This window comes from Coenobita brevimanus, chromosome 23 (genome assembly GCF_032717465.1).
Source record: "Coenobita brevimanus isolate Jiangsu-jjx chromosome 23, ASM3271746v2, whole genome shotgun sequence".
NCBI lineage: Eukaryota > Metazoa > Arthropoda > Malacostraca > Decapoda > Coenobitidae > Coenobita > Coenobita brevimanus.
Window position 1 is genome coordinate 55588875 of NC_136976.1, and position 13595 is coordinate 55602469.

Genomic DNA, 13595 nt, shown 5'->3' on the forward strand with positions numbered 1-13595 from the left:
TTCTCATTGACCACTTCACCACCTCTCTAGGGACTCTGTCAAAGGCCTTTTCCAAATCAATAAAAACAAAATACAGATCCCTTTTCTTCCCAATATATTTTTCCTGAACCTGTCAAACAATGAATATGGCAGCAATGGTCCCCCTGCCTGGCATAAACCCAAAACTGCATCTCATCAATATTCACTCTTTCTCTAATCATACCTTCTAGAACTCTCTCCATTACCTTCAAAATCTGAGTTAAAAGCTTTATACCTCTATAATTTCCTCTTTCCAGAGCATCACCCTTCCCTTTGTACACATTTACAATTACACTCTTCAACCAGTCATCTAGGACAACACACTCATGTATAATCATATTTATCAGGTCAGTGACTAGCCTCACCCCTATATCTCCTGAGGCCTTCAACATTTCGGTAGTCAACCCAGACACCTGCTGCCTTCCCCACCTGCATCCTGCCTATTGCCTCACTCACAGTAGCAGCATCAATCAAAGGCCAAGGGCCAAACACTGGATCTGCTGGCTCCAAACCTTCCCTGTCCCAGTCAAACTCCTCATTCAACAACCGGCTATAATGCTCTCTCCATGCATCTTTAATATCCCCATTGTTCACCACTACCCTCCATCATCATTCTTCATGCACTGTTCACCTATAATATCCCAAATATCCCTCTTCATCTGATTTTTTTTTTTTTTTTTTTTTTTTTTTTTTTTTTTTTCCGACTCTGAGCATAGGCTTCACAGCCTGCTCCCAAGGCCCAGTAGTCCTCCTACATACCATACACCTCTACATGTCACCGCTTCGGCGCTAACACCCACCGTCCATATTGAATACATGCTAGGGCAGTCTCATACAGGACTGGTGTATTGGTAGTAGTGGGGGCATTTTTATGATATGTCGGCAGGTCTTCTGGTAGATCAGTAAAGTCTGTTTTTATTAAATTCAAATCCTTGAACTGTTCCCTGCCCCAGCGGGGATTTGAACCTGGGTCGGGTGGGACTGCGGGCCACCTCTCTACTGACTGAGCCACTGCCTCCTTAAATATCATATTTTTCCTTTCCTCATGATTTAGGTTATCAAGTAAAAGTCTCTGTGACTCACACTTCGCCCTGTATACCTCTCTTCTAGCCCTACGCTTGGCAGCCAAGTATTCCTCCTTGTTACCAACCTTCTTCCATTCCCGGAAAAGACTTCTTTTTTCCTTCACTGCAGCTTCTACACCCTCATCCCACAACCAAGTTACTTTATGTCTTGGTGGGCCTCTTGTCCAACCACATACTACATCAGTAACTCTCGAGAGGTTGTTCTTGAGGGCACTGTTCTGCTCATTTACGCCTCTGTCTAAGGCTCCCTGTTCAGCCACCACTCTCCTCATCTCGCTATAGAAGGCATCCCTTACTGCTTGGTTTTCCAGCTTCCCTATTTTCCTCCTAGGTACATAAGTCCTCTTTTTCATCACTCATTCTTTAAGCACCATATCAAAAATCAATAGTTTGTGCTGCTGCACACACTCCTCGCTTCCTATAACTTTAACATCCCTCACTAACCTCCTATCAGCCCTCCTGACCAGAAAATAATCTACCTGACTGCTATATATATATATATAAAGATGCATGCAATTTATTAACATAATGTCATCTCTGTATTACAGTGTACTATAGCCAGACAATACAAACACAATCAGTACAGTATTCATTATTGATAACTGACTACAAATCAAGCAGAATCATAATGAACTTTGTTGATGACATGATGAATCAAGAAACAACTTACCCTCTGCTGCTAACCAGGCATTCAGGGTAGAGAAGACACTGTAAAAATAAAATGTAAGACCAGAGTATGGAGCACTCATAATCAGGGCAGGTACGATACCCCGCCACATGCTGAGAGGACCCTCATGTCGAACCATCTGAGCCAGACCATCTAACACACCTCTGTACCTCTAGGCACAAAAGAAAAATATTATGCTAGTTACTACAATACAGTAAATAATGTATTCAAGAATATGTAAATGTTATTTCATATACAAAGCTTATACTCAACATCATACCATACACGAATTGTAAAAATGATGTAAACCTTCGGAGTTCCTTGAGCAATGAGTCTGGTGCGGACAACATCAAAAGGGAAAGACACAAGGGTACCACACACGCCACTCACTGCACCACACATGCCCCGTGATACAAATCCCTCGCCAAGGCCTGCCTTGCTGGCTGTCTTGGTTAGCACTGCATAGCTCCCGAACTGCAATAAAATAATTAGCTCATAATTCAATAAGAGTTGCCTTGAAGGGAAAAAAATAAATAAAAACTATTATAACCTCCCAACAATGATTTTTAATCATGAATCATCATCTGAAAATCACATTCAGTCAGCAAGCAACTTATATATATAGAGTAAAACCACACCAGTGCTGGACTAACCTGAGCCATACCAAAGGCAAAACTAAGAGCCTGTGCAGGAACATGACCCCTCCAGAAACCTGGAATTCCCTCCATACGCATGATGGTGGCAACACTTTGCATCAACCCCTGGTACAGTCCTCCACCTCGCCTGCCAATTGGCTCCACCTGGAGCTGACAAACATACTAATGTGGCCAATCATAGTATGTTGTACACTAGCTCCAAAAAGCATCAGACAAGAGGGCTCTATGATATACAGTTATACCCTGATATATAATGGGTATGCATACCTATGATAGTTGTCAGATATTGATTTTGATGAATTTCAAAGCAGTTTTCCCCATATGTTTCATAAGAAAGAGAAAATGCGCTGCACCCCCTACACAAAACTCACATGTATGTAAAGTAATCTACTAACAAAGAACATAAAATAAAACTGGTAAAGTTTATACCAAGTACAATGAGTGTTTAATGGATTTACTCTATTTGAGGAGCCTAGTTACATACTGAGCAACAACAAAAATCATCATCATCATCATCATCATCATCATCATCATCATTATCTAATCCTGTGCTGCCCCATGAGGAGTGCAAGAGCCTGGGGCTAGGCAAGTTGGTCCTGATATTTAAGATGAGAGTGACCAATCTCACTCATCCCTGAGTGGCATTACGTGAGCAATAAACCCCAACCACCCATTGGATGTAAACTTGCACAGGCTTAATCCGACTGGAGTGCCTTAATTACCCACTAAACCACCAGGTGCCATAATTTCATTATATGGTTACCACCCAGCACAGTAAATGGTTTCCTGTTGTACAGGAAACCATTTGGCTTGTCACTCAGTGTAAAATCACCCACTGGCAGAAAAAATAGGAAGGAATGAAGGAAAAAAGACAGATAAGGGAGTGTAGAGTCACCTTCAGGCATAAGGAAGAGGAAAGGATGAAGGAAAGATAGACTGAAGAGGATGGAAGGAAAGATAGACTGAAGAGGATGGAAGGAAAGAAGGAAGGAAGAAAGGAAAGGACAGTCACCCAAGAGCAGCACTATATTGAGTGGGTGGATGGTGAGTGCCCCCCACAAAAAATAAACATATAAATAATAATAATAATAATAATAATAAATAAATTCCATCCATCTATCATCCACGCCAATGTTGCCCCATGAGAAGTGTAGGAACCCAGGGCTAAGCAAGTTGATCTTGAAATCTGGGATAAATAAATGCTATCTATCTATCTATCTATTGCCAGACGCCATAATCCCGTACAAGTAAATAAATTTAAAAATGCATTCAAATTTTTGCAGCTCTCAAAATGCAATATCTCAGTAACCACTACTTTTTTTTTTTTTTTTTTAATGGGGTCAAAGGTATGTACTTTAGTGCTATCATACTGAAATCTTTATAACTCACAGGCATTTTGGCAGACAAATAATTAATGTGCTTTTCTCTTATTTCAGGTACACACCCCAGGATACCACAAATGTAAAACATTAAAACTACCAAAAGTAATAAAGATATCACATGGACTTTCATTGTATGACCTACCTATTGAGTGCAAGATACTGCCATCATGATATGAATGACCTAGCACTGGGGACTCAATACCAGAAAAAAAAAAAAAAAAAGTAATTTCAAACTAGCTAAATCATTATACTGGTAACATCAAAATATTCAGAGTTATAGACATGTATAATGAAGGTAAAAAAAGTAAGATACCGAAATAATATTACAATAATGATAGTAAGATACTAAAACCAAGATTAAAGATAATAAGATAGTGCTATGATATGCCAAATACCTATAATACCGGGTAATCATACCACATATTTTCAAAATAAAAACACTAAGATGGTAAGATCACAATTAAGACAACATTGCATAAGTTAAAAAGATAATAGAATTACATTACAGTAGTCCTAAAAATAGGCATTGCTGTACCTTGCTGTACCATGTGGTACCTGACCAAGACTGCATGTTTTTTTGGCAACATTTTGCTGCCAAGCCTCGAGATAGCAGCCTTTTCTCCTACCCATCGATGGTCTCGGCATCTCAATGTCACTGCTGGAATTCGACACGACCACAGATATTGCTTTAAACAAACAAAAAAAAACAGAAAAAGTGGGAGGCATGATGCAAACACTATCTGTGGGAAAAGGTTCCAAGGAGCTGGTGGTGTAAGATGATGCTTAGCATGTTAGAACTGTGACAGGCTGCCATCAGCCCACAAGGTATACTAGGCTGCAATTGAATGCCCATGGATGGGAGCATTGGAGCTTAGACTGGTATGCAGCCAAGACTCAGTTCACACCACACTGCCATGATACAAGGCAATGAAGGTAAGTTAACTGTACTGGATATTCGACCCTAATGCGGGATGCATTCTGGGTACCGCTCGGCTTCCTGAGATGGTGGAAGGGTGTGGGGACACAATGGCATGTATAAATCAATTTCGGCCACCTTGGCGCTTTGCGTGGTAAGCAGTTAAGTGCCTTATATATTCTAAAAGCACCATGCTTATGTGTTCATACAGTACAGTAACCAGTTTATGCTGCTGTCCATTAAACTCAGGGTACTAAATGAATATACCCAGTAATTAAAATCTGGTGGCGCAACTGCCAGGGTCGTATGCTGCCTGATTAAATTTAGGGCAAAAGTGCGAACCAGTACACAGCCAGTCTTGTGTATGCAGGGATATGTTTTTCCTTTAAAAAAAACTCACATTGACAGACCACTACTTAATCCCTCTCTTCTCTATCCACTCTCTATTTTTCTCCCACTTTTCCTCCTCCTCTTTTCTCCTTTCCCAATCTCTTTCCTCCTCCTGTAAATCTATCCTTCCCTCTTATTCATTTTCAGGCCACATCCAAAGTTATAAAAGAAAACAATATAAGAAATTTGCATACCTCACCCTCTTATTATTTGCCAAGACAATGTTTACACAAGCCAGTGCAGGAATTTTTGGCTTCTGAGCGTCTGTCATTGGGGTTACATAGTTTTGCTCTATCTCTGTCACTTTCCCTCTCTCTCTCATTCCAGCAGTGGAGGCATAAGTGGAATGATATCTCTACATAAATGTGATCCCACTGCAACTTTTTCAGAAGATTATGGGTGATGATAGTGATGTAAGGGGAATCCTTGCATGCTGCTCCCATACAATTACAATGTTTCATTTTGCAGTGCTGAAAAATACATGAACTGATTAGCATGCACTTCAAACTGCCAATGGTCGAATCACTGGAAGGACTAAACATCGGTTTTCGACTCGTCTAATTATCAGGGTATACCTGAACAAAAACTGATCAATACAGTTTGCGATGTCTGAAGATGGCTAATACTTTATCACGTGAATATTCATATGGTAACAATGACTAGGAAATGGCACAAGCATGCAACATAATGTATCCCCATAAAAGCAGACTTACCAAAGTGAGGTGGAATCATTGGGTATTTTTCAATATCCATCACCTATGGCGTCTGCTTGTCTCATACAAAGTGTGCACTGATACGTTTAGGAGAAAATGTATGTACATCAGAATCAATCACTCATTCATTCATCATCTAATCCTGGCTTGCCCCATGAGAAGCGTAGGAGCCCCAGGCTAGGCAAGTTGGTCCTGACATTTAAGATGAGAGTGACCAGCCTCACTCATCCATGGGTGGCACAAGTTGCTAAAATTATTCAGTACATCAGTTAAACACTAGTTAAAGACATGTTCTCTCTCCAAGCTACAGGGAGGCACTAGATTCATATAGGCACAGTTGCATATTAGCAAAGCGTTAAAGGATGTGAGTATTGGTATCACATGCATCTGGCCAATAACAGTACAGTATATTATCAGTTAGCTAAATGATAGTACTGCAACAGAAAACTAAGTGAAGATATTGAAGAGGACCTAACTATCCACAACTCTGTGCTTGATATTTGACTTTACTTACATTTCCATGCCCAGAATACAGTACAGTAACCAGTACTGCACTAGCATCTCTGTTACAGTATACTGTATGGTAGTTAGACTGTACCTTATAATTACTGTACACAAGTGGCTACATATGATTTAAGGTTATTAAAGATCAAGTTAACGTCTACCTGCCAGCTTGTTAACCCCTAAACACTAACCTTACGTTTTTCAATACTAACCATGGGTGGCTCACACACGACATTGAAAACCTGCACAAAAAATACTAAATACAAACTTTTACAAACCTTTGTAACTCCTATTTCAAACACAATGATACACTTAAATATATATGGTATAGAGGGAACAGGGATCATGTTTAAAAGAGCCTGACTGATTACTGTACATGCTTGTAGAGAGGTCGATGCTGGGAATGGCTATTGATATGAGGGCTGTGAGAGGACGATGTGGTATGCAACATCAAGCTGAGAGGAGTGAGATGGACCAGGAGAGAGGAGCAGTCAGGGAGAAAGACTGAAAGTCGAGAAGCTAAGCATCAAAGAAACGGCAGATGAATACAGGACCAAAATAGGGGAGGACTTGGAATCTGTGAATTGGAATGAAATGGATCTGGACAGCCTGTGGAATGTATATAGGCACTGCTTAGGTAGGAATGCTAAAGCAGTGTGTGGTGTGGAAAGAGTAACAACAAAGAAGAATGGTATGGCATGGTGGGATGAAAAGGTTAAGAAAGCACTGGAGGAAAAGAGGAAGAAGTGGCTAGAGTGGTTACAGGACTGGAGTTCATTTGAAATAAGAACTGAATACAGTATATGTTGAAAGCAAGAAGCACGTAAAGAGACTAGTGAAGAGGAAAAAGGAGGTAAATGATGATCTAGAAAGAAAAATGAATGCAGGTTACTCTGAACATAGGAAGTTATTCTGGAAAGAGGTGCGGAAATGTAGAAGTGACAGCGGAAAGAAATGCAAAAGTGTGAAGGGTGTAAGCGGTAGATTATTAACCCATAGGAATGAAGTAAGGACCAGATGGAAAGAATATTTTGAAAACCTGATGAATGAGAATAGAGACAGTAGCACCACTGTGAACATGCTTGGTTGTGGGGGTGTGCAGACAGGAAGTGCAGTGCCAGGAAGCATGACCCTCGCACAGAGGAAGAACACTGTGAGGCGGCTGAAAAGTGGGAAAGCGGCTGGGGTTGATGAGGTGTATGCAGAGATGTTTGTGTGTGGTGGAGGGAGCAGAATGAAGTGTTTGTTGGAGATATGTGGGAGGGCTTGGATGAGTGAAACTGTGCCAGCAGAGTGGAAAAAGGCTATGATTGTACCCTTCTACAAAAATAATGGTGAGCGAAGTGAGTGCATGGAATGTCGTGGCATAAGTTTATCGAGTGTTGTAGGGAAAGTATATGGAAGAATTTTTATAAAGAAAATAAGATATCAGAAGTCCTAGTGAGTGATAAACAGGGTGTCTTCAGGAGTGGCAGAGAATGTGTGGATCAAATATTTGCAGTGAGACAGATAGTGGAGAAGGCTTGTGAGAAGGACTATAAAGTGTTTATGGCATTTTTGGATTTTATGGATCTGGAAAAAGCATACAACAAAGTAGACAGAGATGGATTGTGGAAGGTTTTGCACATGTACAGAGTAGGTAAGCTGCTAGGTGCCATCAAGAGTTTTTATGTAAGTGAGGCATGTGTAAAGGTAAATGGGTATCTAAGTGAATGGTTCACAATCAATGTGGTGTGCAACAAGGTTGTGTGAGGTCCCCAAGGTTGTTCAATATATAAATATAGATGAGGTGACAGGAGAAATAAAAACGTGAGTAATGGAGAGAGGGATGGTGCTGGTAATGAATGATGATGGATGGAATATCTCAAATTTCTCGTATGCTGATGACGCAAATACAGGACAAGAACTTGGTAGACTAGTGCAGAGTTTTGCTGATGTCTGTAAGCATCATGACTTGAGTGTAAATGTAGAAAAGAGTAAAGAGATAATAATCAAGGGAGAAGGTGACTCCAAATGTGATGCTACAGTGAATGGAGAGAAACTGGAATTGGTGAAAGAGTTCATGTGCCTGGGTACAGCGATGGAAAAAAAAAAAAAAAGAGGAAAATGTGCAAAAAAGGTGGAAAAAAGAGTGACACAAGGAAGGAGGGTAGCTGGTGCTATGAAGGCCTTGATGAGAAACAGAGGCTTCGGTGTTGCAGCTGTGCGAGGCTTACATGAAGGAGTGTTAGTGCCAACTTTAACATTTGGGTGCGAGACTGTGATGTGGCATGAAAATGAAAAGTCAAGATTGACAGCAGTGGAAATGGGACTGCTGAGGAATGTATGTGGAGTACAGAGAGTGGATCAATACAAAATGGTGTGATTCGCGAGATGCGGAGTGAGGAAATCTATGGACACCAGAACTGAAGAAAGTGTACTGGGATGGTGTGGTCATGTGGAAAGAATGGATAACAATGGAGTGGTGAAAAAGGTATATCTGAGAAAATTTGATGGAGGGAGGAGGCAAGGTGGGTTAAGGAGAGGGTGGAGGGATGTGGTGGATGAGGGTGTGAGGAAGTATAGAAGTCGGTGGGGCTGGGGGACTGACAAGAGATCAAGCTGGCTGGATGAATGTTGTGAGATGAAGTGCATGATCAGGGATTTGGCACCCCTTTTTGGCTTGACAGTGTTTGGACTGACTCTGTCGAATATGGTTATGTGAAGCTACAGAATGTGGTGAAAGTTTTTTGTTGTATCTGATGGAGTCAGGATTCCAGGGGCTTGAATGATGAGTGAATAGAAGCATGGCCCATTGGACTGGGTAAACTTGGGCTGTCTGGACGATGCTACTCCTCAACCTGCCCTAAGGTGGGAAAAGAGGTCTGGACGTTGCTACTCCTCACCCTGTCCTATGGTGGGAAAGGAGATCTGGATGATGATGATGATGACAAATTTTTATTCAAATAAACTTATACATAAGAACAACTTGTAGTTTACATTATAGGAAACTGAAAATCAGATTACTTTCTTATGTAAATCAAGTACTGAAAAAATGTTTAAAAACAATTTTTTTAAACAAGTTTCCAGACAAAATTACAAAACAAAAAACATAATTGTCCAATGTCTTCTAAACTCCTCTCATATCCTCCTGTGAGTCCTTTGGGCCTCTTCTGAAGGGCTGACCATCCCCTAGCTACTGTTTCACCAACCATGGGTGTAATGCATCCGACTGACCCCTTACAGCAGAAACCAACTGTCAGAGCAGGATGGGCATAACATCCTCCTCCACAACTGCCTACCAGGTGAAGGTACTGGAGCTCACAGGCAATTAAGACATCTGCTTCCCAACAGAACTGTAATGATGTCATGGGTGCTGGGTGCCTCCCACCCATGGTTGGTGTTTAAGGGATAAGTTGGCAAATCTGATCAATTAGCTACCTGAAATCTAATTTTGAGGACATCTAGAGGATGTGCAATGGCACGGGTCACCACCCCACTGATGGCACCAGCTATGGCATGGCTACTGGCACTCAACTGCTCCTTGGCATCTGAACTGTAACCTACATGGCTCATCATAACCCTGCAAATACAGTAAAGTGTATACATCAAAATATAAGGATTGCAAGGTTGACAACCTTAATTAGGCTACTCTTTCTAAGTAACTCATTAAATACAGAGTCATTCCCAACAGACTGCCTAGGCTACATTCTGAATGAAACTTATGGTTGGAAAATCACAACTGGAAAAAAATATCTATCTATCTATCTATCTATTGCCAGACGCCTCAGTCCCGTTTGGGGTGGCCACAAACAAATCGCCTCCAAGTCGCCCTGTCCCCCGCCATTTCACTCCCCTGCTCCCAACTCACACCCCCCTCTCTCATATACCTCTCCACCCCATCCCTCCATCTCATCCTCGGCCTCCCCCTGCCTCTTTCCCCCTCCACCTCACTCACATACACTCTCTTCGTCAGTCTTTCACCCTCCATCCTCTCCACATGGCCAAACCACCTCAGTATGTTCCTCATAACGCTTCCTATCACATCCACATCAACACCACAACGCTCCTTTATATCCTCATTCGTCAGCCTGTCTCTCCATGTGACTCCACAGGCTCCTCTTAAATAACTCATTTCCACTGCTCTCACTCTTGACTTGTGTCCTTCCAACAACGTCCAAGCTTCACTTCCGTACGTTAGAGTTGGTATCACAATACTGTCATGTAGTAACTTTTTCACTTCCATGCTCACTTCCCTGTTTCTTATCACTGCTTTCAAAGAACCAGCAACCTTTCTTCCCTGCTGTACCCTTTCAAGCACTTCACCCTCCAAACCTCCATCCTTACTCATCACACTACCCAAGTACTTAAACGTATTCACATTTTCCAATTCCTCACCATCCAACCTCGCTGTACAATCACTGACTTCACCTCTCTCAAAGACCATCACTTTACTCTTCCCTACATTCACCTTTAGATTCCGTTTCTTACACACTCTCCCAAACTCATCCACCAAGCCTTGCAGCTCCCCTTCGTCTTCACTCAACAACACAGTATCATCTGCAAACAACAGCACAGGGAGTTTCCAAACACTATCCTCTCTCACCAGGGCCACTCCAACATCCACTACCCTACCTTGTACCTCTTTTATTATCCCATCCATGTACAGATTGAACAACCATGGAGACATGACACATCCCTGTTTCAACCCAACTTTCAAAGAGAAAAATTCACTTGGTTCACCATCCACACGCACTGTATGAACCCAATAAATAAAGGCTATGGGGATAATGAGACTGACCCTTTGCCTCTCAGTTGCAATGTGCCTTTCAGAATGCATTTCCCATGGCCAATAGTGTGCCTTGCAGAATATTGCCTTGTTTTTTAAATATAATGTGTTTCCTTACGAGAAAAAGCACTTGTGTATGTATGACAACTGGCCCGATATTGTGTAATGCAACCGTCACATGTAGTGGTCAGTGGTGGCTATTTCCAAACCCCCAGGGTGCAAGTCCAGAAAAACATGTTCAGATGGCCTGAAATAGCCAAAAACATGGTCCAACTCATAACTGCATGAATATGAATACCCAGGTCTTCCAGTTTGTGTCATTAGCAAGTAAAATGACTGATTTACTTGTGATTGGGCTTTTATGAATGTATGATAAGTTTTTCTATGAAAATTATCAAAGTGAAAAAGGTCAATTTGTTTCATATTTTCACCACTATGAATATCCTGTCTGACAGGCATATCTTAGACTGCACTACTAACTTTAGATTAAAATAATCATACCCAGTATGTTGTTCCAGTACATTTCTAGATATTCATACACTGGGAACATCCTTTACTGAACTAATAAGATGACAATACACTAGAGTGCCATTTTACTGTAAATGTTCATGGTAGGTGGTGGTGACCATCATCCACTCACTTGGTGTAGTGTTGCCTACTTCTTCATCTTTTTTATTCTTTTCTGTATTTGCCCTCCTCTTTTCCTACCTCTTCTACCTTTCCTGTCACTTTTTATTACTCTTCTCTCCTCTTCTGGTTGCTCTACACTGTGTGACAAACCTAATGACTTCCTGTGACCCAAGAAACCATTAACAACACTGGGTGGTAACCATATAACCATAAAATGGGGCAATGTAGAACCTCTTATGGTGCCCATTACCTGGATGGAGAGACACAAATGCAGCATCCATCTGGGAACCAAACTTCTGCACTCTTCCCTGCATTTCATTGTGGAAAAGTGCCGTCTGCCACAAGGGAACATCAGTTTACTACATGGGACAGCCCTTCAGGGGTGGTTGCTTGCCTCATGGATCTGCTCAGCTCCTTGACCAGACAGACCAAGGTTACTCAACAAGAACTACAACAGTGGCAAGAGATAAGAAAATTTATGATGGACACACCTTTACTAAAAAAAAACCCTCTGACAAGTGCAATTTTAGTTTACACTGCCTTATTACACCCACTGCAAACTGACTTAGGACCTACACACAGAATTGCTATGGGAGAGTTGTCTGTCTTTGCTTTGTGTTTCCACCTCTACCAAGCAAATTTTTTTGGCAAGAAGTAACTGGCAACTCCTCTGGGGTTGGCGGGAGGTGGTGAAACACTTAGAATGTCAGTGCTTGCCCAGAAGCGAGAGTGGGAGTATATGTTTCCATAGCTCCAAGCTTGCACCTCCCTCTTTTTTCGTATGCATTACTGTTTACCCTGTTATTTTCCTAGAGTCGAGTTGTCATGCCTGGAAAGTACTGCTCAAGGGATGAGAGGGTCTGTATCATTGCATGGAGGAAGGATAATGTCCCTATCAACATGATTTGTGAACGTACTGGACGCACAAAGTCGACCATCATGAGGATTCTTGCTGTAGTGTGTGGCCTGACGCCTGATGTCGTACCAGAGCACAAGCATGGCAGTGGAAAGAAGAGGATGACTTCCAGAGGTACAGATACACGTCTGAAGAAGGAAGTAATCAAGAATCCTTGACTGACAGCAGCAGAATTGAAGAGAATGCATCCCCAGCTGTTACAAGACGTCTCAATTCGAACTATCCAACACCGCTTGCAGAAGGAGCTGGGTTTGCCAAGCTGCACTGCAGCCAAAAAACCGCTTCTCACCGACCGCACGAAGAAGCAGCGCATTCAGTTTGCCAAGAAGTATGTAAACTGGACATCGGATGAGTGGAGAAAAGTTATGTTTTCCGATGAATGCACATTTCAAGTGTTCCAGGTGCGTTCTGCCAAGGTTCATTGCCCTGCCTCCCGTAGTCGATATGACCCTGCTTACACAGTGCTGACTGTTAGGTACCCACAATCAGTAATGGTATGGGGGTGTTTCTCAAGTGAAAGGGAAAGGGGGGGTCTCTACTTTCTTCCTAAGATCCTGATGATGAATCGTGGCCAGTACATTCAAGTTCTGAAAGATCATTTGTTAAACTTTTTTGCTCTTCATGGGTGCAACTTTTTCATGCACGATTCAGCTCCATGTCACAAGTCTAGAAAGGTGACAAAATGGCTTCAAGATAATTGGACTGAGGTCCTCGACTGGCCTAGCAACAGTCCGGATCTAAATCTGATAGAAAACTGCTGGGCAAAGATGAAGAAAATCATGGCAGAGAAGAAGACACCCAATCCGGACAACCTCAAGACTGAACTGACGTTTGGTGCAAAGAAATGTCCTTAGATTACTTTGGAGATCCAAGTGATTCCAAGCCAAAATGCATCCAACTGATCCTGAAAAACAAGGAAACACGACTTCATATTAATGAATGGCATTTCA

General features: G+C 41.8%; 1 protein-coding gene across 2 annotated transcripts in view; it reads right to left on the reverse strand.

The window, feature by feature from the left end:
• Nucleotides 1-12031, reverse strand: part of LOC145392982 (mitochondrial thiamine pyrophosphate carrier-like) — a 34962-nt gene extending 22931 nt beyond the window's left edge. Inside the window, exons 1-5 of one of the 2 annotated variants that reach the window (XM_080267282.1) lie at nt 11980-12031; nt 9752-9893; nt 2424-2576; nt 2080-2244; nt 1774-1942 (exon numbers count right to left, since the gene is read on the reverse strand). In XM_080267282.1, coding sequence (XP_080123408.1) covers nt 1774-1942; nt 2080-2244; nt 2424-2576; nt 9752-9889 — 625 coding nt within the window. In that variant the 5' untranslated portion in view covers nt 9890-9893; nt 11980-12031. Of the gene's footprint in view, nt 1-1773; nt 1943-2079; nt 2245-2423; nt 2577-9751; nt 9920-11979 lie in introns of those variants that run through there. The other variant, XM_080267281.1, reaches the window with a different exon arrangement.
• Between the last annotated feature and the right edge of the window lie 1564 nt (nt 12032-13595).